Raw genomic sequence first — 24420 nt, 5'->3', positions numbered from 1 at the left:
CGCACCTGACGTGAGCTGGCGTGGGGGGCGCGGCCTGCGATGCCCCGCCCCGCCTCCCCTCCCTCCTCCCGCTCCCCCTCCCCCACACACGGCCGCGGCCGCCGCAAGAGCCCGGAGCTCGAGCCGCCCGGCGACTCCCCCTCCCCTCCCCCCGCCCCGCCCCGCCCCGAGCCGGGGCTCCGAGCCGGAGCCGAGTCTGCGCCTGGGGTGAGTACGCGACCCCCTCCCCAGCCCCCTCTCTTTGCTTGGCGGGGGCTTCCCACCCTCCCCCAAAGCGGGGGGGGGTACCCGGGCTCAGCTGCGCGTCCCCTCCCTTGAGCGTCCTGCGGGACCCAGCGGTGCCCGGGCCCGCGGGACCCAGGCGCGGCGCGCGCTGTTCCCGCGCGGACCGGTCCCCAGCCCCGCGTGAGCGCCGCGACCCCCGCCTCCGGCGGTGCGGGGTGCGCCGGCCTCCGCCCCCGGCTCCCGGGCCCCCCCCCGGGGTCCCCGCGGTGCCACCCCGCTTCCCCCACCGGGGCCGTCCAGGTGCGCGGGTCCCGCTGCGCCCCCCGCCCGCCGCCGCCGCCCCCGAGGGTTGGATCCCGGGGTCGCCCGGTCCGGTGCCCCGGGTCTCTTTGATCGCTTCTCAGGCTCCGGGGCCGAAGCTGGCCGGGAGCCGGGATCAGGCTGGGGCCGGGGCAGGGTCCGCGGGGTGCTGGCCCGGGGCCGCCGCTGCCCTCCGCCCCAGCGGACGGGCCCGGGAGCGAGTCCTCCCGGCGCTGCCTCCGCCTCGCCTCCGCCCGCGCCGCGCACAGTGCAGTGTATTCATGAGTCGCCGGGGCCTGCGGTGGGGGCCGCGGCGGGGCCGGAGACCGACGCCGATCCCGAGCGGGGGCAAAGGCCCCGCGGCGGCGGGCGCGCTTTGTCCCTCCCGGCCGACCTGACCGCCTCGGGCGGACCGTCCCGGAGCTCCCCGCCGCCGCCGCCGCCGCCGCGTTCCCCGGGAAAGAAAAGGACGCCTGCGAAGTGGGAAGGAGAGGTCAGAGGGGCCGGCTGCCCTTGGGGCTCGGTGCTGCCACCTGCCTGGGTCCCCTGGCCGCTCGGCCCGCACCTGACTCCAGCCAGTGTCCTCGGGGACTGGAGCCTCCCTACCCCATACTACTTACTACTCCTCCCGCCTCTCCCTCGGGTCTGCAGAATGGGGCAAGGTTGGGGCCGTGCCCAGCACCTCCGGCGGAGGGGCCCACAGCCCTCCTCCCCGGCCCACGTGAGGAGGGGAGTGGGAGTGTCTGCCGGATTCAGGGAAGGTGTGCTGGCAGCATGGTTGCCCTCCAGGGCACCAGAGGGTCCAGGCCCTGGCACATCCCAGGTGGCACATGCCGGGGCCTGCTGGCCGTTCACCCAGTGCAGTTTGGGTTGGGTGAATGGTAAGTGGGTGGGGAGGTTACCGAGCAGAAGGCCTGTGGTAGGTAGCTAAGAGCCCTGCTGGGGCCATCATACCAGTTTCCTCCAGGTATCACAAGGTAATAGAGACCTGAGTTCAAATTCTAGCTCTGCCCTGGCTTAGCTGTGTGACCTTGACAAGTTACTTAACCTGTCTGAACCTCTGTTAGCATTTAAAAGTGTGGATATGCTTAACAAGGTTTAGCATGGAGATCAAACAATATTACCTAGGTCAAGAGCCTGGCACTCTGCCTGGTAGTTGATCAATAATGGGTTCTCTCGTTGAACTCCTGACCCATGCCCGCATAGCATTACCCCTGGTGTCTCCATTTCCCAGCCTGCTGCAGGTGGAAGGGGTGTTTTTGGAGAGTTTTTAGGAACAGTCCCAAACATAATATAACCCCTTAGGCCTAAACAAGCTGTGCTGTGTGCCTAGGGGCTCTGTCCTATCTTATTGCTGTATTCTGTGTTTTCTTTGTTATTGTTTGTGGGTCATAGGGCTTGAACTCAGGGCCTGGGCGCTGTCCCTGAGCTTTTTCATTCTAGGCTAGTCCTCTACCACTTTGAACCACAGTGCCACTTCTGGTTTATTGGGGGTTAATTGAAGATGAGTCTCACAGACTTTCCTGCCTGGACTGGCTTCGAACCATGATCCTCAGACCTCAGCCTCCTGAGTAACAACTGTTTTGTAGAATCTATTGTGTCTAGAACTACTTAAGAGCTTTACATCTTATTCCTTAAAACACCCTATTACTGGATTCTTGTCCACATTTTACAGATGGAAAAACTGAGCCCCTGGGTGACTAAGTAATTTGCCCAGGAGAAAAGATACGCCTGTCTCATCTTAGAGCCTGTGTGCCCTTACCCACCAGATTATACCGCCCTGTATGTTATACCTGCCTCAGAATCCAAATTATAAACTCCACGGAAGTGGTGCTGTGGCTCAGGTGGTAGAGCACTTGCCTTGAGCTGAAGAGCTGAGGGACAGCACCCAGGCCCAGAGTTCAAGCCCCACGGCCAAAAAAAATATATATATATATATATGTGTGTGTGTGTGTGTGTATACACATATATATGTGTATATATATACATATACACTCTCTCTCTCTCTCTCTCTTTCTCTCTCTTTCTCTCTCCAAATCTGAGCATAGGAGCTTGGAGCTCTAAGCAAGAAGAAAGGCTAGTGGTAAAAGGGGTGTGGCATTTCTCCAGGGCTGGTGGTCCTCAGCTCCCTGGTGGAAATGGCAGCAAAGTGTAGTGGTTAGGAGCGTAACACCAGCCGGGCTTCCTGAGTCTTATCTGTGGAGATGGGCTACATGACCTGTTTTCTCCTGGACTTGTGACCAGGAGCACATGAGTTAGTTTCAAAGTGTACTTACCCAAAACAAGAGTTAAATAAGCCAGACAGGGTGGTAAACACTTATAGCCCCAGCACTCAGTAGGCCAAGACAGGATGACTGCAAGTTTGAAACCAACTTCAGCTGTGAAGCAAGACCCTGTCTCAAACAATAAGCCAGGCATCGGTAGTTCATGGTTGTAATCTTAGCTGCTTAGGAGACAGATCTGAGGATCACAATTTGAAGCCATCCCTCACAGGAAATTCTGTGAAACTCATAACTCCCGTTAACTACCCAAAAGCCAAAAATGGGGAGTGTTTCAAGTGGTAAAGTAGCAGACGAGAGAAAATGCTAAGGGAAAGCACCCAAGCTCTGAGTTCAAGCCCCAATAACATGCATGTGCTCATGCGCACACCTTAAATATTTGATAAATGCATTTTTTAATAATACTTTTAGCCAGGTACCAGTGGCTCACGCCTGTTACCCTAGCTACTTAGGAGGCTGAGATATGAGGAGCATGGTTCCAAGCCAGCCCAGTCAGGAAAGTCCATGAGACTTTTTTGTTGGTGGTGGTTGTGGTGGTCATGGTGGTCATGGGGCTTAAACTCGTCTTGGACGCTGTCCCTGCACTCTTCAGCTCAAGGCGAGCACTGTACCGCTTGAGCCACAGCTCCACTTCCAGTTTTCTAGTGGTTTATTGGAGATAAGTCTGGCTTTGAACTCAGATCCTCAGATCTCAGCCTCCTGAGTAGCTAGGATTACAGGCATGAGCCACTAGTGCCAGGCCATGAGACTCTTATCTCCATTTAACCCCCCAGAAAACTGGAAGTGACCTGTGGCTCAAAGTGATAGAAGCATTAGCCTTGAGCAATAAAGCGCCCAGTGCGTGTGTGTACACATATATATTTATACACATATTTATGTAATTTTATCCTTACATATGGTATTTCTCTCTTCTCTCTATCTTTCTGGAATCAGTAGGGGTGGGCTAGGACATTAGTATCTGTTACCAATTGAAAGACTGAGATCCAGGTAACACAGAAAAAAAGTTAATCTCCATCTCCAACCGATGCCTTCCTGTGACCTGAGACCTATATTAAATCTCCCCACTAACCCCCTAGAAGAATGTTTTAGGGCTGGGAAGGTGGCTCAGTGGTAGAGTGCTTGCCTCGCATGCATGAGGCCCTGGGTTAGATTCCTCAGCACCACATAAGCAGAAAAAGCCAGAAGTGGCTCTGTGGCTCAAGTGGTAGAGTGCTAGCCTTGAACAAAAGAAGCTCAGGCAATGTGCTCAGACCCTGAGTTCAAGCCCCAGGACTGGCAAAAAAAAAAAAATGTTTTTAAATTTATGACTCCCTGGCTCCCATGGCACAGGCAAGTCTTTTAATGGTAAATTATAAGCTTAATTTAGCTGGATTAAAATCCCATCCCTGCCCACCTCTCTTTTAGCCTCAGTGTGAGCTCAGCTGGGTTATATAGGTGGAATGGAGGAACTGCCCCCTGTTACCCTGTCCCTCAAATGTCCTGCCTGCCACTGGGCTGCCCAGCCCAAAGCTAGCTGCCTTAAAAGCAGTCTGGCAGCCCCGCCCCTACAATTCAGAGTTTGAATTAACCCGGTCCAGTGGCAAAGACACCTGCCCAACTCCACCCCTTACCTGCCCTGTGATGCTGTGTGAGTCCTGCTTCCTCCCTAGTACTGGGGTTAGGTGGAGGGGACAGCCACGTGACATAACGAAGGTGGCTGGTTGCTTCATTTACCAAGCACCCAGCTAGACCCTCACCCTCCCTGCTGGCGCCATTTAATGTAGATGTTCCCAGAATGTTCCACCTTCCTCTGGACCCGAGATGGCTGGAACTAGATGGGGGGAGTAGTGAGGGAGGGGGGACGCGGAACCCTCTGGCCCAGAGGAGCCTTAGAGTTTGAAGATACAGACCAGGGATGGGAATGGACAGTTGAGATTCCCTGTGTACTGGAGTTGGGAATTGCGATTGGGGCTAGTTAGAGCCCTCCACCCTGGCCCTAGATAGCCTGCCCACCTTTAACCAGTCCTGGTGCCCCAGGCTGTTCACAAACACCTGACCTGGTGCCCCAGGCTCTTCCCATTCATGTTTGCATACCAGGCTCCTGACACACCCACGTATCAAACCTCCACTTAGAGGCTAACAACTTACTTCCTTTCTACTGCCTGCCCTACAGTCACCTAGCTCCCCTGTACACAGGTACACAGGTAAGCACACAGTCGCACACCTCACCAGCACCCCCCCCCCCCCCCAGTGCCTGTGTTCTCTGGCCTGAGAGCAGGCCACGAGCATTTTCCATATTCTACCCAAAGCTTCCACAGCCTGCAGCCCTGTACGATGCATCATCCAGGCGCCCTGAAAAGACTTCTAGTTTTGGAAAGATGGTAACCCAGGTTTGAATCTAATTGTTTGATTAGCAGTGAGACTTTAATAACATTAATTACACTCCCTGAGCCCTGTATCTTCATCTTAAAAATGGCAATAAACTGGGCACTGGTTGCTTAGCCCTGTAATCCTAACTACTCAGGAGGCTAAGATCTGAGGATCATGGTTCAAAGCCAGCCCAGGTAGGAAAGTCTGTGAGACTCCTATTCAGTTAACCACCAGGAAACCTGAAGTAGAGCTGTAACTCAAAGTGGTAAAGCACTAGCCTTGAGCAAAAGAGCTCGGGAACAGCACCCAGAACCCCAGTTCAAGCCCCACACTTACCAAAAAAAAAAAAAATGGTAGTAACAGCTGGCAGCAGTGGCTCACCCCTGTAATGCTAGCTAGCTACTCAAGAGACTGAGATCTGAGGATTGAGGTTCCAAGCTAGCCTAGATAGGAAAATCCAAGAGACACATACATACACAAACGTATGTGCACAAATGATAGTAACACTTAGCTCATTGGATGGCCAAGGATTAATGTAGTCGTGAAACCATAGCACTTCCTAAGTAAAGCTATCTACTGTAGTTACTAAATTAATGTAGCTTTGGTGGTGGTGGCGGTAGTGTGTGCCATTACCAGAGCTTAAACTCAATTCCACTCTAGGCTAGCACTATAACATTGAGCCACAGCTCTACTTCTTCCTTTTTTTTTTTCTTTTTTTTTTTTTTGGTATTGTTGGTCATGGGGCTTGAACTCTGGGCCTGGGCACTGTCCCTCAGCTCTTCAGCTCAAGGCAAGCGCTCTACCACTTGAGCCACAGCACCACTTCCAGTTTTCTGAGTGGTTTATTGGAGATAAGAGTCTCATGGATGGGGCTGGGAAGGTGGCTCAGTGGTAGAGCACTTGCCTCGATGCATAAGGCCCTGGGTTCGATTCCTCAGCACCACATAAGCAAAAAGGAAAAAAAGCTGGAAGTGGCTCTGTGGCGCAAGTGGTAGAGCGCTAGCCTTGAGCTGAAGAGCTGAGGGACAGCACCCAGGCCCAGAGTTCAGGCCCCACAACCGGAACCAAAAAAAGAGAGAGAGAGAAAGAGAGAGAGAGTCTCATGGACTTTCCTGCTTAGGCTGGCTTTAAACCGCAATCCTTAGATTTCAGCCTCCTGAGTAGCTAGGATTACAGGTGTGAGCCACCAGCACCCAGCTACTTCTTACATTTTGCTGGTTAATTGGAGATAGGAGTCTCTCCAACTTTCCTGCCCAAGCTGGCTTCAAACTATGATCCTCAGATCTCAGCCTCTGAAGTAGCTAGGATTACAGGTGTGAGCCAGCTTAAATAAATTTGTTTGTTTGTTTGTTTTTGTCCATCATTGGGTTTGAATTCTGGGCCTGGATGCTGTTCCTGAGCTTTTCTCCTCAAGGCCAGTGTTCTACCACTTGAGCCACAGCGCCACTTCTGGTTTTCTGAGTGCTTTATTGGAGATAAGAGTCTTACAGCCTTTCTGTCTGAGCTGGCTTTGAACTGAGATCCTCAGATCTCAGCCTCCTGAGTAGCTAGGATTACAGGCGTGAGCCACCGACACCTGCCAGTGAATGTGTTTTTAAAGGCAGCTCAGGCTAGAAGAAAAGAAGGTATGGTATGCCCCGGGCAAGTTTCTCCTTCCTGAGCCAGGCTTTGAGGAGACTCCCTGGGACCTAGGGAAGCAAACAACCTCAGCCTCCAGCTCCCTGGGCAAGCTCTTGCCTCTCACCCTATGGTTGGATGTTAGGGAGAGAGGTGGGGGGGGGGGGGGGGGTTGCGGGACTCAGTCTTGGTGGGCTAGAGAACCCTGAGTCACCCCAGGGCTAAAGGATACTCTCCTCCAAACCATCACCTCAGTCTGTTGTTCTTTGTCTGGTTGCCTTTCTTCCCTGGGGACACTCCCTGGTTCAGTGTTGTCAGCAGAAGGGGCCCCAGGGGTCCCCCAGTGGGATGGGAGGGGTGCTGCTGCTGCTTCTGCCTTGAGAGCTCCACCAGGGTCTCCAGCTCAACTCTGCCCCCAAGCCCTTCCACAGCCCAGTTGTTCCCTGCCAGTCCCAACTGCCTGGACTGTGGTAGGGATCCTAGCTGAAGGGCAGTATCCTGGCTTCTGGGGGCTTAGGCAGGTTTGAGTCACACCCACTCTCCCTTCCTTTGCCAATGGAAAAGCTGGCTGGTAGGCACTGTGTTCCCAGCCTGCCCTGCTCGAGGCAGGAGCACGGCACTCTGGGAGTTGTAGTCCTGATACCACGCCTGTCATCCTTGTATAATGAGCTGAAGAGGAGGAAGGTGGAGGGGAATGGTGTAGACACTTATGCTATAGCAGGGGGAAAAAATGGGGAGAGAGCAGGAGTGGCTGGGGCCAGCCAGGCTACACAAACCCAGAAGTCCTGCTTTTTTTGTTTTTTGTAGAAGTCCTGCTTTTTAGTGCTCTGCCACTGGCTCCCATCCCTGGACCCCTGCTCTGAGGACAGAGTCAGCTCTGTTTTGAAGCCAATTATACAGAGTTGAAAGCACTTAAGCACATGAATTTATGCAGGCTCATTTGCTTGTTTTATTTATTCCTGGGGGGGGGCCTTGCATAAGCTAGGCAGACACTCTACCACGGAGCCACACCCCGGCTCCTATGCCACTTTGCTAAGAGGGATGAAAGAAATAAAGGTAAGAGACAAAGCCAGGCGCTGGTGGCTCACGCCTGTAATCCTAGCTACTCAGGAGGCTGAGATCTGAGGATCAAGGTTCAAAGCCAGACTGGACAAGAAAGTCCTTAAGACTTACACACACACACACACACACACACACACACACACACACACACACACACAGTAGTAGAGCGAAGTGCCCAGCCCCTGAGTTCAAGCTCCAGGACCAGTACAAAACAAATAAGAGTATGAGGCAGATGTTCTGGCCAGTAGACCCCTCCCCATCTTCCCTTAGGCTCTGGTCTCTCCCTGGCCTGAGACAGAATGAGAGAGGGAGTTTTTTTGTTGTTTGTTTTTGTTGGTTATGGGGCTTGAACTCTGGGCCTGGGCGCTGTCCCTTAGCTCTTCAACTCAAGGCTAGGGCTCTACTGCTTGAGCCACAGTGCCACTTCTGGCTTTTTCTGCTTATGTGGTGCTGAGGAATCAAACCCAGGACCTTATGCATGCAAGGCAAGCGCTCTACCACTAAGCCACCTTCCCAGCCCCAAGAGAGGTTTTTTGTGGGGGGTGGGGGGTAGAAATCACAGATACCTTCCAGCTTTGGGAAGCCAAGTGTCTCCAGTGTTGGCCAGGCGTCTGGACCCTGTGCCCCCGGCCGGGTGCCGACCCAGCCAGAGAACCGCGATGGCGAATCCATGTGACTTCCTCAGGCCCTTATCTCTGCAGGCCAGAGTTTCCCCCCACCCAGGCTGCCTGGTGATCTGCCCTCCTCTCCCAATGCCCACCCGTTTCTGGCCATGAGGCGTTGGGGGGCGAGCCCCACTGACTGCTCTGTCCTCTCTCAGGAGGACCATGCGGCAGTAGCAGCCATGCTGCCCTTCCTGCTGGCCACGCTGGGCACCACGGCCCTGAACAACAGCAACCCCAAGGACTACTGCTACAGCGCCCGCATCCGCAGCACTGTCCTGCAAGGCCTGCCCTTCGGGGGTGTCCCCACCGTGCTGGCTCTTGACTTCATGTGTTTCCTTGTGAGTGCCGTGTGCCGTCCCCACCGTTGGCACTCGTGTCCTGCACACCCCTGGCAAACGCCTCCAGATCTGATCACTCGTACCTGCCCCCGGCTCCCAGTTGCCCTGTAATGAATCATCACTGCCCTACCCTTCATGGTCCGGTTTGTAAGACATCATCCCAGACACACACACACACACACACACACACACGACATCATCCCAGACACACACACACACACGCATGCATGCACACATGCACACACACACTCTCACTCACTGACATCAGGTACAAGGTCTCTATCTACCACTTCCCCTCTTCCCCTAGGCACTGCTCTTCTTATTCTCCATCCTCCGGAAGGTGGCCTGGGACTATGGGCGGCTGGCTTTGGTGACAGATGCAGACAGGTAAGAGTCTCCTGCTTCACACACATACCTCCCTCCACGCTTCTCAGGAATAGAGGCAAGCCAGACCTCTCCTTTGTGGGAGATCAAGAGGGACGAGTCCCAGTCCCTTGCCAGTCCCCAGGAATTCTCCCCCGCCTCTGCTAACCCCGTGTATTCTCTGTCCCCAGGCTTCGGCGGCGGGAGAGGGACCGAGTGGAACAGGAATAGTATGCCCCGATCCCCACTAAACCATCTTTCCTTTTTCTTTTCCTTCTCACGCTTCTCTTCTCTTCTTGCCAAGTTGCTGGTTTCTTTTTGCAGTTTTCTTCTCTGCAGGCTCATGTTTCAGATTAGCGCAGCGGTGTGCTTTGCAGCGCAGGGGCTCCCAGCTTGTCTCTGCCTCACTCCTCCCCATCTGGCTTCTCGCCTAAGAGAAGGCCCTCCCTCCGTCCCCTGCCTTGGTGCCCTCCCCAGCCCCCAGGAAACCTCATGCCACCTTCTTAGCACAATCACGCAGAGACAAGATTGGGTGTCACCAGCAGCTTCTCGTGCCCTAACAGCTAGTTCTTCATCTTCCAGGGTCCCTGCTCACTCCTCCTGGAGGCCTGGGCAGGGGGCTGTCCAAAGACCCGCCCTGTGGCCTTGGTGTTGCCTTATGGTCTCTGTCTATAGGACTGGAGTTGGAGCTGCGGCAGCTGCTGCCTTGGGGAACAGGGAGGGTGGTGCCATGCTCAGGAGACATCTTCCAGCCTTGTCATTTCCTTGAGTTCTCCTGGTCCCCATTTTTTCCCTTCACCTCCCCATTGCCCTTTGCATCACGTTGGCTCTGTTGTTTCCCCACGCCCTCTTCTGGCCCACTGTGGAACTGCAGGGCTCTCTAACATTCTCCCTTCAGCCTCCATCTGGGCAGTGATGAAGACACCTCTCCTGTAGGGTCCACTGCCCAGCATCAGTGTCCCCTGAGGGGGAGAGGCGTGTTTGAGGGGCGGAGGGGGAGGGGTGCGCTCCTGCTTCAGCCTCTGCGCTTTCTGTGCCTTCTGTGACCCTGGGCTCAGGGTGTTCACACCTACCACCCCAAGGCTCACACTCACCCCCCGCCCTGCTCTGACTTCTCATCTCCCCCACTCCAGTGTGGCTTCAGCTATGCACGCCGACAGTCATGACCGGTATGAGCGCCTCACCTCCGTCTCCAGCTCCGTCGACTTTGACCAAAGGGACAATGTGAGTATCTCTCCCCAGATGTCTTGGCCCATCCCCTTCAAGGAAGATGGGCTAGGGCTGTGGGGTCAGGGATGCTGACGCGGCCTCCTCAACAAGCCCAGAACCCAGGCCTAGACCTCCCAGTTCCTCTTCTGCATCCAAGCCTCTCGCTCAACATCTGTGGACTCCAAACTTAGCTGACCACAGTGTAATTCTGTGCCCACCTCTGTTCCTGATTAATCCTAAGGCCGTCTTCTTCCTCAGACATTAAACACGGGTTTAGAAATCATAATGAGCCTTTCAGACCTGTATAACAAAATGTCCAGTGATCGTTGTGCTGCTTAGAGGTTCAGCTGGCCATGGAAGTCAGCCAAGCCACTGGGAGCTGACTGACAGCAGCCTCCTCAGACACGACAGTTCATCAGTTCAGGACCACAGACGGCCTTGCACACAAATGTCAGCACTCACCAGGCCCTCTGTTGTTATGAGAGTCCTGGGCAGAACACTAAATCATCCTCAGACACTGGGGTGGCATCGGTCAACCCAGCTCAGGCTGGAGGTCCCGGGGTGGCGTTTCCTGCAGCAGGGCCAGCAGGTAATGGCTGTCAGTCTCCCTGGGTAGACTCACACTGGTAAGTGGCAAGGCAGACATCTCACCCCTGCTAGCCAAAGGTGCCCATGTGGTCCCCAGACCCAGCGAAATCCCATAGTCCCGCGTCTTGACTGAGAGCCACCTTCTCGCCATCCTGGGTTCTTTCTGCCCACCCCTCCCAGAAGCTTCTACACTCTGCCTGAAGGCAGACCTAGGAAAGGAAGTGACATCTTTTAGCCCTGGTGACCCTGAGTCTTGGTGCCTGTATTTATAAGACAGAGACAGGAACTCAGGGAACACGGCCAAGAAGTGCATGCATACTCCACTGCTTTGGGTAGCCATGTTCCAAACTTGTCTTTATTAGTCGGAAGTTGGAGGCCCGCTGCCCTGCCCCCAAACCCTGCCCTGACTCCCACGGCCATAGAACTCTGCAGGGACTTGACAGTCCAGACTTGAGGGTCCAGATAACTCTCTTCCTCGAGGGTGAGACCCTCTCTCCATCATTCCCTTCCTCTGGGGCTGAGCTGTTTCTGGAGTTTTCCAGCAGGGGCATGTCTGAGTGACTGGTTATGAGACTAGGAATGTGGGTCTTGAGAAGGGACAGGGGTTGGCGGGCTGGGCCTCCCGCTGAGAGCCGTCTATCCACACAGGGCTTCTGTTCCTGGCTGACAGCTATCTTCAGGATAAAGTAAGTGAACAGCCTTCCAGCCTGAAAAAACAAGAGGGAGAAACTTCAGAACCTGTCATCTCCCTACATATGCAGCTTTGAGGGCCTTAGTGCCGCTAGCCAGCCCGGCTCACGCCCTGCTCCAGAAGGCCAGGCCAGGTCCCTGGCTGCTTCCCGCCATCCACTTCACCTGTCCTGGGGGTGGGGGAACAGCTGGGCCCTCCTCTCTCCCAACCCCTGCTACTGCTGGAAGTCAGGGGCCAGAAGGCACCCCAACGTCAGCCTTCACGCAGCCGGCGGGTAGGGGCGCCAGGTAGGCTGGGGACAGCCAGCCGGCAGCAGGCAGGAGCCGGCCAGCGTCCAGCAGGCAGAACTCGAGATCCAGCCAGAGTCCAGCAGGCAGGCAGTGAGCGCTGAGAAAGGCAGGAGGTTTGGACAGGTTAGCACTGCTCCTCTCCGTGGGCCGTGGGAGCTCAGCCAGCACCCTGAAGGCTGCACAGGGCACCTTGCTTCCCGCCACTCGCTCTCCACGCACTTCTACCCGCGTCTTTCACCATCACCACCTTTATTCCCCTTTGCCTCTGCCTCCTCCTATTCAGACTCCCCTCCATTCTCCATCTTTCCCTTCCCCCTCCTCTCTCTCTCTCTCTCTCTCTCTCTCTCTTTTTCTCTCTCTCTGTGCCAGGCTTGAACTCAGGGCCTCCTACTCTTTTTTTTTGGGGGGGGGGTCCAGTTGTGGAGCCTGAACTCTGCGCCTGGGCGCTGTCCCTCAGCTCTTCAGCTCAAGGCTAGCGCTCTACCACTTGAGCCACAGCGCCACCTCCGGCTATTTTCTTTTTGCTTATGTGGTCCTGAGGAATCAAATCCAAGGCCTCATGCATGCGAGGCAAGCGCTCTACTACTGAGCCACCTTCCCAGCCCCAGAGCCTTCTATTCTTACTTGGCTTTTTCACTCAAGGCTAGCACTCTACCATTTGATCCCCAGTTCCACTTCTGGCTTTTTGCTGGTTTAACTGGAGATAAGCATCTCCCACTTTTCTGCCTTAGCCTCTCCAATAGCTGGGACTTCAGGCTGAGTCCCTGGTGCTGACTCTTCCTTCTTGTTCTCCCTCTTTCCTGGAAGCCCTTCACTCCTCCTTTCTCTTTTCCTGCCTCTCCTCCCCTCGCCCTTTCTCCTCCCCTCCCAGGAGACCGGTTCAGCCCCTCAGCAGGGCCGTGTAGGGTGGATGTGGGGCAGTGGTCCTGCCTCCGCCCTGGTCCTAATTCCAGCCTGCCCCGTGGCCTGCAGGGATGACGAGATCCGGGACAAGTGTGGGGGCGACGCCGTCCACTACCTGTCCTTCCAGCGGCACATCATCGGGCTACTGGTGGTTGTGGGCGTCCTCTCCGTGGGCATCGTGCTGCCGGTCAACTTCTCAGGGGACCTGCTGGGTCAGTGCAGGCCGGGGGCAGCGGGGCAGGCGAGGGCGCGGGAGTTCACACCTTACCCACCACCATCTCCCTCTCCTCACCTTGCAGAGAACAATGCCTATAGCTTTGGGAGAACCACCATCGCCAACCTGAAATCAGGGTGAGGATGGGGGTCGAGGGCTGTAGCATGGCGAGGGGAAGGGGCACCCTTGGAGCGGGGAAAGCTGCCCAGGGTGTTGGCGGTTACCATGGCTCGTGGCATGAAGAGACGATCTCCTAGGGCCATTTCTTTCTCTCTCTTTTATTTTTTTTCCCATGCCTTGAACTCTGGGCCTGGGCGCTGTCCTTCAGCTCTTCAGCTCAAGGCTAGTGCCCTACCACTTGAGCCACAGCACCACTTCAGGTTTTCTAGTGGTTTATTAGAGTTGAGAGTCTCACAGACTTTCGTGCCCAGGCAGGCTTTGAACCGTGATCCTCAGATCTCAGCCTCCTGCGTAGCTAGGATTACAGACGTGAGCCACTAGCACCCAGCCCTAGGGCCATTTCCATTGGACTGGAATGATGGAGGGGCTGTAGGGGTTGGAACCAGAAGCCTTGGCGGCCACGGAAGGGCCATGGCTGTATGAGGGCCCCATGCTGGGAGGTGGAGTCGGCTGAGGGTCCTGGCCCTGGTAGCCCTCACAGACCCCTTCTGCTCCCCACCAGGAACAATCTCCTCTGGCTGCACACCTCCTTCGCCTTCCTGTACCTGCTGCTGACCGTCTACAGCATGCGGAGACACACCTCCAAGATGCGCTACAAGGAGGACGACCTGGTATGCAGGCCGCACCCCCCACTCCTGTCCCTGCGCTCCCTCCACCCGGCCCCCTTGTCCTGGCTCTATCACCAAGGGGCTCCATCCGTAAGCCTCAGTTTCCCTGCCTGTGCAGTAGGCTGATGAAACCCCTCCCAGGGCGGTTGGGAAGTAGCATGAGGCTATCCCATGCCTCGTAGCAATGTGGGGTGATACCATCTTGCCTGGTAATTGTGGTAGGCATGATCCCCTGTCCTCTACCGCCACTCTACACCCACGCCAGCCACTTCCCCAAAGACCTGAGAGTGTACCCAGTAGTCCTCAACCACGTGCTGTGTGCCAGTCTCCCTGCCCCTTGCATTCCCTGAGGCCTCTTCCTACCACCCCTACCTGCTCTGTCTACCCCTCTTGCCCCTTGAAAAGGAGCGAAGCCCCTCCAGCCTTCCTCAACTCCCTCAGGAAGGCAAACCCTCCCTCTCCCACCAGGTAAAGCGGACACTCTTCATCAACGGAATCTCCAAATATGCAGAGTCGGAAAAGATCAAGAAGCACTTTGAGTGAGTAAGCGGCCCGCAGCGTCCTCACATCTTCCAGCCCAGAGATCTGGCTGGGGGCCTGGCACGCAAGCCAGGGAAGGAGCTGTCTAGGAACGTAGCTCAGGGGAAGAAAGTATGTCTAGCATGCCAGAGGCCCTCGGTTCCATGCCAGCATCTTAAAAATAAACAATTCCAGCACTTAGGTTGAGGCCAGAGGATCTTGAGTTCAAAGTCAGGCCTAACTCCATACTAAGACCCTCCCCCACCTTAAAAAAAAAAAATGAACAGGAGTACTGGGAGCTATGTCACAAAAGCCAGGCATGAGTGGCTCACGCCTATAATCCTGGCTATTCAGGAGACTGAGATCTGAGGATTGTGGTTCAAAGTCAGCCCAGGCAGGAAAGTCCATGAGACTCTTTTTTTTTTGGGGGGGGGGGTCCGGTCGTGGGGCCTGAACTCTGGGCCTGGGCGCTGTCCCTCAGCTCTTCAGCTCAAGGCTAGTGCTCTACCACTTGAGCCACAGCGCCACTTCCGGCTTTTTTCTTTTTTGCCTATGTGGTGCTGAGGAATCGAACCCAGAGCCTCAGGCATACAAGGCAAGCACTCGACCACTGAGCCACCTTCCCAGCCCCTTGAGACTCTTATCTCCAATAAACCACCAGAAAACTGGAAGTGGCGCTGTGGCTCAAGTGGTAGAGCACTTGCCTTGAGCTGAAAAATGCAAGGACAATACCCAAGCCCAGAGTTAAGCCTCATGACCAACCAAAAAAAAAAAGCAAAAAACACATACTTAAAGATGGGGACTTCGCATAAAGATTGGAGCGGGAGCAGCGTGCCCTCACACTTGAAAAGTCACTGTTCCTTCTCCCAAGCCAGCAAGCTTTCTCTAAGACATCTGCCAGCCGAATGTTGTCCAGGGAGGCCAGTCTGCCTTGAGCTGGCTCAGGGCTCAGGGCTCCATCTCTGGCCAGGGTTAGAGGTCAGGTTCAGGATCACTTTCTTGTTGGTCTTAGGCCAAAGCTAGAGATCTTTCTGTCCATAGAGCTGCAGGTTGTTTGGGGTCAATCCGGAGTCAGGGCCTAGTGCTAGACCAGGACCAGGTCTGTGGGAATCATAGATATAACCTATGACTCAACACGGTTTCTACAAGCTCTCAGCCCTGGACAAGAATAAGACCACAGCAGGGCACCAATGGCACCTGGTAATCCTATCTACTCAGGAGGATGAGATCTGAGGATCGCAGTTCGAAAAGTCCTTGAGACTCCTCTCCAACTAACCACCAGAAAACTGGAAGTGGAGCTGTGGCTCAAAGTGGTAGAGTGCTAGTCTTGACCAAAAGAGCCCAGGGACAGTGCCTAGGCCCTGAGTTCAAGTCCCAAGACTGACCACAGAGATGGGGGGAGAATCAGACCACAGCCATGGCCCATATCTATAATCCTAGATGTTCAGTAGACTGAGATCTGAGTTTCATGGTTCCGAGCCAGCTCAGCAGATAAATCTGAGACATTTTTTAGCTCCCAATTCCTATCTCAAATAACCAGTTAAAAAGCTTAAAGTTGAGCTGTGGTTCAACTGGTACAGAGCCAGCCTCAAGTAAAAAGTTAAGAGAGCAGGCACGGCTCTGAATTCAAGTCCCAGTACCAGCACAGGCACATGCACAGGCTCCACGCACAGGCTGTGTGTGTGATGTGCTGGCTCTGTGGGTAAAGTCAGACTGCGGGTCCGCAGAGCATAACGGCTGCTGTGTTTCAGGGAGGCCTACCCCAACTGCACGGTCCTTGAAGCCCGGCCTTGTTACAACGTGGCACGCCTTATGTTCCTTGATGCTGAGAGGTACCAGGCTGGGCAGGGAGGGGGATGCCGCGGGCCCCTGCCTGCTGTGGAGCTGTGGAGGGCTTGAGTCTTGCCACACGGGAACTTGGCTCCTTTACCTCCTAGTGTTTCATAGGAGATTTATATTAGAGTCCATTCCCTGTCCCCCTACCCTCCACCTCCCACCCTCACCCCTGCACACCTGTTACTTCTGGTCTAGAGAGCACAGGAGGAAAGGGGCTCCCAGTCCCTACCCTGCCTGCAAGACTCATCCTAGGCCACAGGATGGGAAATTCTCATCGGACTGTGGAAAGGACTGGTCCGTGAGGACGGATGGAGTCCTTGGGCTGGGGGATGCCTGATCCAAGTCCAGGGCAGCCCCAGCTTTGGGGAGTGGGTCTGCCCCATCCCGCCAACCCAGCCCCTCCGGGTCCCACAGGAAGAAGGCTGAGCGCGGAAAGCTCTACTTCACAAACCTGCAGAGCAAGGAGAACGTGCCTGCCATGATCAACCCCAAGCCCTGTGGCCACCTGTGCTGCTGCGTGGTGCGAGGTTGCGAGCAGGTGCGCTGCAAGCTGACCACGGGGCCCCGGCCTGGGCAGGGCTGGGGCGGGCTGGATGGGCCATCGCGTAGAGCCAGCCCCTCACCCAGGACAAAGAGTAAACCCTGCAGACATGAGGCTGGACCCCTCCCTCATCCCAGACCCCTGAAGCCCGGTTCTCTGCCTGAGTTAATTTGTACATACAGTGACCAGATTAGGTCAGCAAGAGTGCAGCATTGAACTGTACTGACTAAGGCTGTGATTCTGAGCAAGTTTCTTAACTGCATTTTGCCTCGGTTTCCTCATCTGTAAGATGAGAGTGGTGGTGAAGACTTAGTCCACACATATAAAAAGCCTCAGGGAGGACAGTTGCCATAGGACATTCCTGAACTCCCAGTATCTGGGAGTCGAGTCAAGAGTCTAGAGTTAAGAGACCAAAACAGGAGGGGAGAAGCAGGTGTAGCGTGTGGAGGCCAGGGCCCGGGCCAGGGCCGCTGACCGCACACCTGGCCTTGGCCACGGCAGGTGGAGGCCATCGAGTACTACACGAAGCTGGAACAGAAGCTGAAGGAGGATTACAAGCGGGAGAAGGAGAAGGTGAACGAGAAGCCCCTGGGCATGGCCTTCGTCACCTTCCATAACGAGACCATCACCGCCATGTGAGTCCCTGCCCCGCCCAAGCCCCAACCCCTGGCTCCCAGCCGTCAGCTCTGTGGCTGACGCAGCGTTTCGCACACAGCATCCTGAAGGACTTCAACGTGTGCAAGTGCCAGGGCTGCGCCTGCCGCGGGGAGCCCCGCACCTCCTCCTGCAGTGAGGCCCTGCACATCTCCAACTGGACTGTGTCCTACGCACCTGACCCCCAGAACATCTACTGGTGAGCCCCAGGGCAGGGCGGGGAGGGGAGGGGCTCGGGAGGGGCGGGTGGGTCTGGGGTCCCCAGAGTGACCCCCACACACCTCGCAGGGAACACCTCTCCATCCGTGGCTTCATCTGGTGGCTGCGTTGCCTGGTCATCAACGTGGTCCTCTTCATCCTGCTCTTCTTCCTCACCACCCCGGCCATCATCATCACCACCATGGACAAGTTCAACGTCACCAAGCCCGTGGAGTACCTCAATGTGAGCCCCATACCCGCCCAGCCCAGCTCTCCAGGGCGCCCCCCATATTCTCCACACACTGCCCTAGAAGAGGTCACCCTGGGATTTACCAGCCCCCGAGCGGAGGGGTGCATGACCTTGACTAAACCCTGTGCGCCCTCTGCCTTCAGCTGAAGCTGGATGGAAGCAGCTGGATGCTTAGCTTTCAGCTAACGCGGCGCGGCGTGAGGCAGGAAGCAAGCCTTGCCGCCTGCCCCGCGACAGCCCCCGTCCTCCACCACACACACAGCTCCTCGGAACCCAGTGTCCAGAGGACGAGACATTGGAAAGTACCGCGTGAGGATAGCAGATGATGAGACCCAGGCTGCAGGCCCCAGTCCCCGTCCCACTGCTTACTAGGAGCTAAGCCTTTGAGATGCTTTGCCTCCATTTATGCGTCTGCAAGATGGGCCCTATCATTGTGACAGTTAATACCTGGAAAATACAGGTGTGCTTGGCACATAACAGGCGTTGAGCAGGTGCTAACTATTGGCATCATTCACCCCAGGCCTCAGGCACAGCCCTGCCCACCACCTCAGCCCGTGTGTTCAGGACTAATGACATTGGACCCTCTTGACCTCCCTCCCCCACAGAACCCCATCATCACCCAGTTCTTCCCCACCCTGCTGCTGTGGTGCTTCTCGGCCCTGCTCCCCACCATCGTCTACTACTCTGCCTTCTTTGAGGCCCACTGGACACGGTGAGATGCGCACCCTGCGCCTAGATCCTCCCGGTGCCTGCTGGCCCCACGGGACTGCCCTTGAGCCTCGGGGCTCCCTACCCTGCATAGTCCCGCGCTGGCAAGGAAGAAACAGGGCCCGCAGGGGAAGCCCCTCCCCGGGCAGCGCTCCCGGCACCTCTGTCCTGGTTGGGAGAGCAGGCCCAGGGCCGGCTCCCCTCACCTGTGCCCGCGCGCCCTCCCAGCTCCGGGGAGAACAGGACCACCATGCACAAGTGCTACACCTTCCTCATCTTCATGGTGCTGCTCCTGCCCTCGCTGGGACTGAGCAGGTGAGTGCCAGGCCACAGGCCGGGCATGGGGACCTCCACCCTGCACTTACAGGAGGACACATGATCGGAGGCCCTGGCCTCCCTTGATTTCCTGCTCCGTTCTGACTGGCTCCCCTCCGCTCCCCTCCAGCCTGGACCTCTTCTTCCGCTGGCTCTTTGACAAGAAGTTCTTGGCTGAGGCTGCCATTCGGTTTGAGTGAGTGAGCGGGGCCCCTGGAGAGAGACCATGGTGGGTGGGTGCAACTTAGAGACACTGCCACCCCATGGGGGGGAGCCTGTGACCACACCTCCACCCCAGCACAGGAGGAAAAGAAGGGCTGACATCATGGGTCTGAGGATCACACCACAGAGACACCCACCACGTCTGGGTCCTGTATCATGCTCCAGGAACCCATGTGGAAGCTGAGCCCACCTCAAGGTGGATTTAGGGCTTAGCAGACCCACGTCTGGGGGCTTTCTATGGTGTCTTGGGCTCATTTTCTGGGATGTGCTTTGGTAGCCTTGAATTTGAGCTGGGGGGTTGGAGAAATGTCAGTAATGAGATCTTAGGCATATTCTGGGAGAGATCTAGGAACTCCCGGGGTACTGAATCTACAGAAGGCTTTTGGGGTGTGGGGTGGCTCTGGGGCTCACAGTGCAGGGAGGAGGGTTCAGCTATCAGGGTTCTGGGAGCCTCGGTGAGGTGTGGCTGTGGTTCTCTCTGGGTCTCTGGGGACTCTGGGAGGCCATATGGGAGCACACCGCTCATCGTGGGCTGGCTGTAGTCTGTGTGGACCTTGAACTCACTAGAGGCCTATCTGGCCTCTCCCCGCTGGAGCTCTCCGGGCAAGGAGTTCTGAAGCCGGCCTGAGCACCATCTAAGGCTCATTTGGGGGAAGTGGACTATGTTAAGGTCTGAAACTTCTGGGTGTTCCTGCACTCAACATGCTTGGAGTCTGAGGGGCCCACTGAGGTGCCAGGCAGCCGCACCCCAGATATTGTGGTGGGCTTAAACACTGTCTCCTTGAGTCTTTCTGAGCCACAAGGTCTAGGGGTGTGTCCAGCCATGTCTGTTCTGACATCTGTCTCTGGGTCCGTGCGTGGGGGCCTGGGGCGTCAGTGCTGGGGAGACTAGCCATGTGACGGAAACGTGGAGGGGGCGGGCATGGTGAGCTGTCGTGCTGGCACTGAGCGGGCAGCCACCAGGTCACCCCAAGGGCGCAATGCTGGAGCACCTGGTGCCCGCAGGTGTGTGTTCCTGCCGGACAACGGCGCCTTCTTCGTGAACTACGTCATTGCCTCAGCCTTTATCGGCAACGCCATGGACCTGCTGCGCATCCCGGGCCTGCTCATGTACATGATCCGGCTCTGCCTAGCCCGCTCTGCTGCTGAGAGACGCAACGTAAAGCGGGTACGGCCGCCTGGGGCAGCAGCGGTCCGCATAGCGCCCCCTGGTGGCCCAACCAGAAGCAGCAGCAATTAAGCTGGGGGGCGGGGGGGTCACAAGGGTGCTGGGACTTGGGGACCTCAGATTGCTCAAATGTACAGCCATGGGTTGACAGATGACCCAGAAGGTCCCTGAGTTCAGGCAGTGTAGTGTTGTGTGCTGGGAGTTGGAGAGTCTGGCTAGATTTAGGGTCCCTCTACCCTAACTCCACAAGAAGGCTCTGGGCATCTAGTCCCCCACGTCCTCCCAACTCTTGTTCCTCCTACCAGCCCTGACCCCCAGAAGGCCCTGTGCCCTGTCACTGCCTGACCTGACCTCCTCAGCTACAGCCCCTCCTCTCCACCTGCTTGCCCTTCCCCTTCCCCAGACACAAGATCCTTGTCCCCGCGGCTTCATTCCCAGCCCCAGCGTTCCTGGCCACCACCTCCGCCTGCCCTGTGCCCCTGCAGCCCGTCCCCTTCGCCCTGAGCCACCTCCTGCCCATGTCCCCCCCAGCATCAGGCCTACGAGTTCCAGTTTGGCGCAGCCTACGCCTGGATGATGTGCGTCTTCACGGTGGTCATGACCTACAGTATCACCTGCCCCATCATCGTGCCCTTCGGTAGGCACCGCCGCGCCGGGACCTGGGCCCTGCTCGGGGGGACCCAGGGCCGCGCCCGCTCCACTCTAGTAAGGCAGGCCACCCTGAGTGGACAGGGCCCTGGCTGGGAGACCGGCCCCTCGGGCCTCCCGCCTGGTCCCTGGCTCAGTCTGGGGCCCGGCCTCGGGGATGAGGGGGAGAAAGAACATTTCCACTCAGACCGGACCTGCCTGCTGCGCGCGGCCCCGGGCAGAATCGCCCACCCCGGCCCCAGCTGCCCACCCTTTGCACAACCACACCTGCTGGGATGCAGTCCAGTCCCTCTGCCACGGCTCTCACACACCTACACAGCCTCCAAACCAGGAAAGACTCCCACTCCAGGGGGGCGGGTCCTGTGCCCATGGGGTTGTCCTGTGGTAGAAGATCGTTGTCACTTGGGCTGTTGTCACTTGGGCAGGTCTGCCTTCCTTTTTAGAAATGACTCACAAAGATTTTCTTTTAACCATGACCCTGCCAGTAGCCTCCACTTCCCTCCAATAACACTCTAACCTTCACCACCCTCTCTGTTAAGACCCCAGTCTCCCAAACTAACCTTCTTGTCCTGTGTAACCCCCCCCCACTCCCCCTCCAGGGAAGCACACCCCCCTCCTTTCACTTACACTCCTCTGCTTAGAGATGGGGCTAGGGAGCAGCAGGCTGGGTTTCCGGCAGATTCTCGCCGCTCCACATGAATGGGGCTCTACTGTAGGATTCGAGGTGAGGGTTCAGGAGGAAGGGACAGGAGCCGAGGAAGTAGGGCAGCGAGCGGCATCCTGTCCTGGGGCAGGAGGGGGACAGCCCTCCCGTGATCTCAGAAGGCCTGGATGGACGCACTGGTTCCAAGGTCAGGGCCCATGTGACTTCCCCCAGGGCTCATGTACATGCTGCTGAAACACCTGGTAGACAGGTACAATCTCTACTATGCCTACCTGCCCGCCAAGCTAGACAAGAAGATCCACTCAGGGGCCGTGAACCAAGTGGTAGCCGCACCCATCCTCTGCCTCTTCTGGCTGCTCTTCTTCTCCACCATGCGTGCAGGTGAGGCCCCCTGCCACTGCTCTGGGGGGGCCGGGGACACCAGTAACTCATCCAGAGTGGAGGTCAAGCAGGCCACAGGAGGCCCATGCAGCCGGGGGCCTGGGAGAGGTCTGGGTCAGGCCAGGCACAAGGAATTGTGACAGTGCATTCAGAAGGTACCAGGGAGCCCCTGGGGAGGCCCAAAGGAGGGGCGACACCCCCATTCCTTGTTCCTCCACACCAGGGTTCCTGGCCCCCACATCCATGTTCACATTTGTTGTCCTGGTCATCACCATCGTCATCTGTCTCTGCCACGTCTGCTTTGGACACTTCAAATACCTCAGTGCCCACAACTACAAGGTATTGGGCTGGGGGGGGCGGTGGGGAGGCTGGCATTGAAATGGGGAGGGCTGTGATAGGAGCTGGGGGGGTCACACTAGTCCCTGACTCCTTTTGGGCTTCTCAAGATTGAGCACACAGAGACAGATGCCGTGGGTCCCAGAAGCAACGGACAGCCCCCCACTGCTGCCGCTGTCCCCAAATCTGCGGTGAGTGAGCCGCTCCATGGCAGGGGGAGGCGTCCCAACCCCAAAACTGGGCAGTGGGGAGCAGGATTGGCTGGAGGTGCCCTGCTAGTCCCCCACGCGCGAGGGCCAGCTGTCTCTCACCCCACTCCTCTTCCCTTCAGAAATACATCGCTCAGGTGCTGCAGGATTCAGAGGGAGATGGAGATGGGGATGGGGCTCCCACAAGCTCAGGGGATGAGCCCCCATCATCCTCATCCCAAGATGAGGAGCTGCTGATGCCACCAGATGGGCTCACGGACACGGACTTCCAGTCCTGCGAGGACAGTCTCATAGAGAACGAGATCCACCAGTAAGGGGAGGGCAGGGCCCTGGAGGCCACGCCCTGCCCACTCGCCCCACCCCCACGGACACTAAAACGCTAATTTATTAGATCTAAAGCCCCTTCCTTCTCCATCCCCTGCTTTCATTAAGGTATTTAAACTCTGGGATCCCACCGTTCTCCCCCACCACGGAGAGAGCGCGGGAGCCCCTCAACCTCAGTGAGGAGAGCCCCGAGCCGGCCCCGGGGCAAAGGGGTGTGGAGGGAGTCCCCCCAGATCAACCCCCCTCCCAGTAGCGTCCAAGAAAGGGTTAATGAGAGCCGAGAGGGGTACCTGGTGCCCGAGGCTGGAGACCTGGGGGAGGGGCAGATCTTTCCTCCCCTTCATTCCCCCAGGACTTGGAGTCCCCAGCCCTCCCAAGATGCATGAGGGGTGGGTGCGGAGTGGGAGAAAGTCAGGCCCCAGCCTCGGGGCGGGGGCCCTGGGAGGAATGGCTGACACTGGAAAAATGGGTTTTTGCACTGGTTTTTTGTTTTGTTTTTTTGGGGTTTTTTTTTTTTCCTTTAAAATAAAAACAGAAAAGCTTTGGGGCTGATGTCCACTTTGTGCTGCTGCCTGGACCAAGGCTGGGGCTCCTACTCAGCCTCTGTCTCCCCACCCCACCCCCAGCGCTCGCTCCCCATCCACATGATTCCTCAAGGAATTTGTTCAGTTTCGGCTTGGGAGAGGCCTGGAGGTGGGTGTCTCAGGATAGAATGGGCCTCTGCTCAGCTTGCTCCACTCCAGCCCCACCCTCCATGGTCCCCAAACCTCACAAGCAACACGGGGCTCTGGAGAGGGACCTGCAAAGCCTCATGTCTCTGGCCAGATGCCTCAGAGTGGCTGCGCGTGTCCCCCCAGGAGTGTCCTAGCCCCACACACACCCCAGGAGCCCCTCAGAGCCTGTGATTTTCACAACCCAACTCCAGCTCACCTCTAAGTGGATTCCTGTGAGCTCTAGCCCACACCAAAGCCACACGGCTGTGCCGCGTGCACGTGTGCTTACGTACACACGGCATGTGGCCTGCATACAGTACGATGTAGAAAGCCTGCATTCCTGCCACGGTTCTGCCACCCGCCCCCTGTGCATCCCTGAGGAAAGCTACCTCTCCCTGGTCCTGTTTCCTCAGGAAAATCAAGGTATATTACAGAGTCCAAGCCCCAGGACTGGCACACATACACACACAGAGCTTGCCCAGGCACCAGCCAGGGGCAGGAGCAAACAGTGGCCTGGCCGGTCCCCACACCACAAACAGGCCAGGGGACTAGACTTCTTGGGCTGATGACTGTAGAGATGGAAGGTGGAGCCTGGGTCTTGGTTTCAGCCACCACATCAGAGCTGTAGCTTTAGGAAGCAAACTCCCCATGGAATTCCCAAGGTCCTGGGGCCAGTCCAGGGGAGAGGAGGGCACTGCCAGACCCAGCATGAGGGGACAGTGCAGTCGGTGAAACACGCTTTTATAGTGCAAAGGCTCCAGCGCTCCCGGAGCGCTTTCTGTGTCCGGGCCAGCAGGCACCAGTGCTGTCTGGCAAGACCAAGTGTTGCACAGTGTGGCCTGGACAGATCTCA

The 24420-nt window shown here is 56.8% G+C and overlaps 1 protein-coding gene across 3 annotated transcripts; it reads left to right on the top strand.

Moving 5' to 3' along the window:
* The first annotated feature begins 107 nt into the window (after positions 1–107).
* Tmem63b (transmembrane protein 63B) lies at positions 108–23401 on the top strand. Of its 3 annotated transcripts, none has more exons than XM_042671930.1 (24): positions 108–207; positions 8653–8835; positions 9143–9222; positions 9390–9428; positions 10332–10422; positions 11644–11681; positions 12949–13091; positions 13179–13230; positions 13776–13884; positions 14350–14420; positions 16152–16232; positions 16651–16774; positions 17279–17412; positions 17493–17630; positions 17720–17873; positions 18485–18591; positions 18816–18902; positions 19033–19098; positions 20130–20292; positions 20824–20929; positions 21818–21985; positions 22209–22324; positions 22432–22512; positions 22653–23401. In XM_042671930.1, the coding sequence occupies exons 2-24, from the start codon at positions 8677–8679 to the stop codon at positions 22842–22844; spliced, it is 2499 nt and encodes an 832-aa protein (XP_042527864.1). In that variant the 5' UTR covers positions 108–207; positions 8653–8676; the 3' UTR covers positions 22845–23401. The 3 variants fall into 3 exon arrangements, with proteins under 3 accessions (XP_042527864.1, XP_042527866.1, XP_042527865.1); XM_042671931.1 differs by lacking the exon at positions 108–207 and adding an exon at positions 6304–6329; XM_042671932.1 differs by lacking the exon at positions 9390–9428 and having other exon boundaries at positions 158–207.
* Positions 23402–24420: the final 1019 nt, after the last annotated feature.

This window comes from Dipodomys spectabilis, unplaced genomic scaffold, assembly GCF_019054845.1.
Source record: "Dipodomys spectabilis isolate Male_0828 unplaced genomic scaffold, ASM1905484v1 ptg000669l, whole genome shotgun sequence".
NCBI lineage: Eukaryota > Metazoa > Chordata > Mammalia > Rodentia > Heteromyidae > Dipodomys > Dipodomys spectabilis.
The sequence above is the reverse complement of the archived record's forward strand: the minus strand, read 5'-3'. Positions and strand labels throughout refer to the sequence as shown.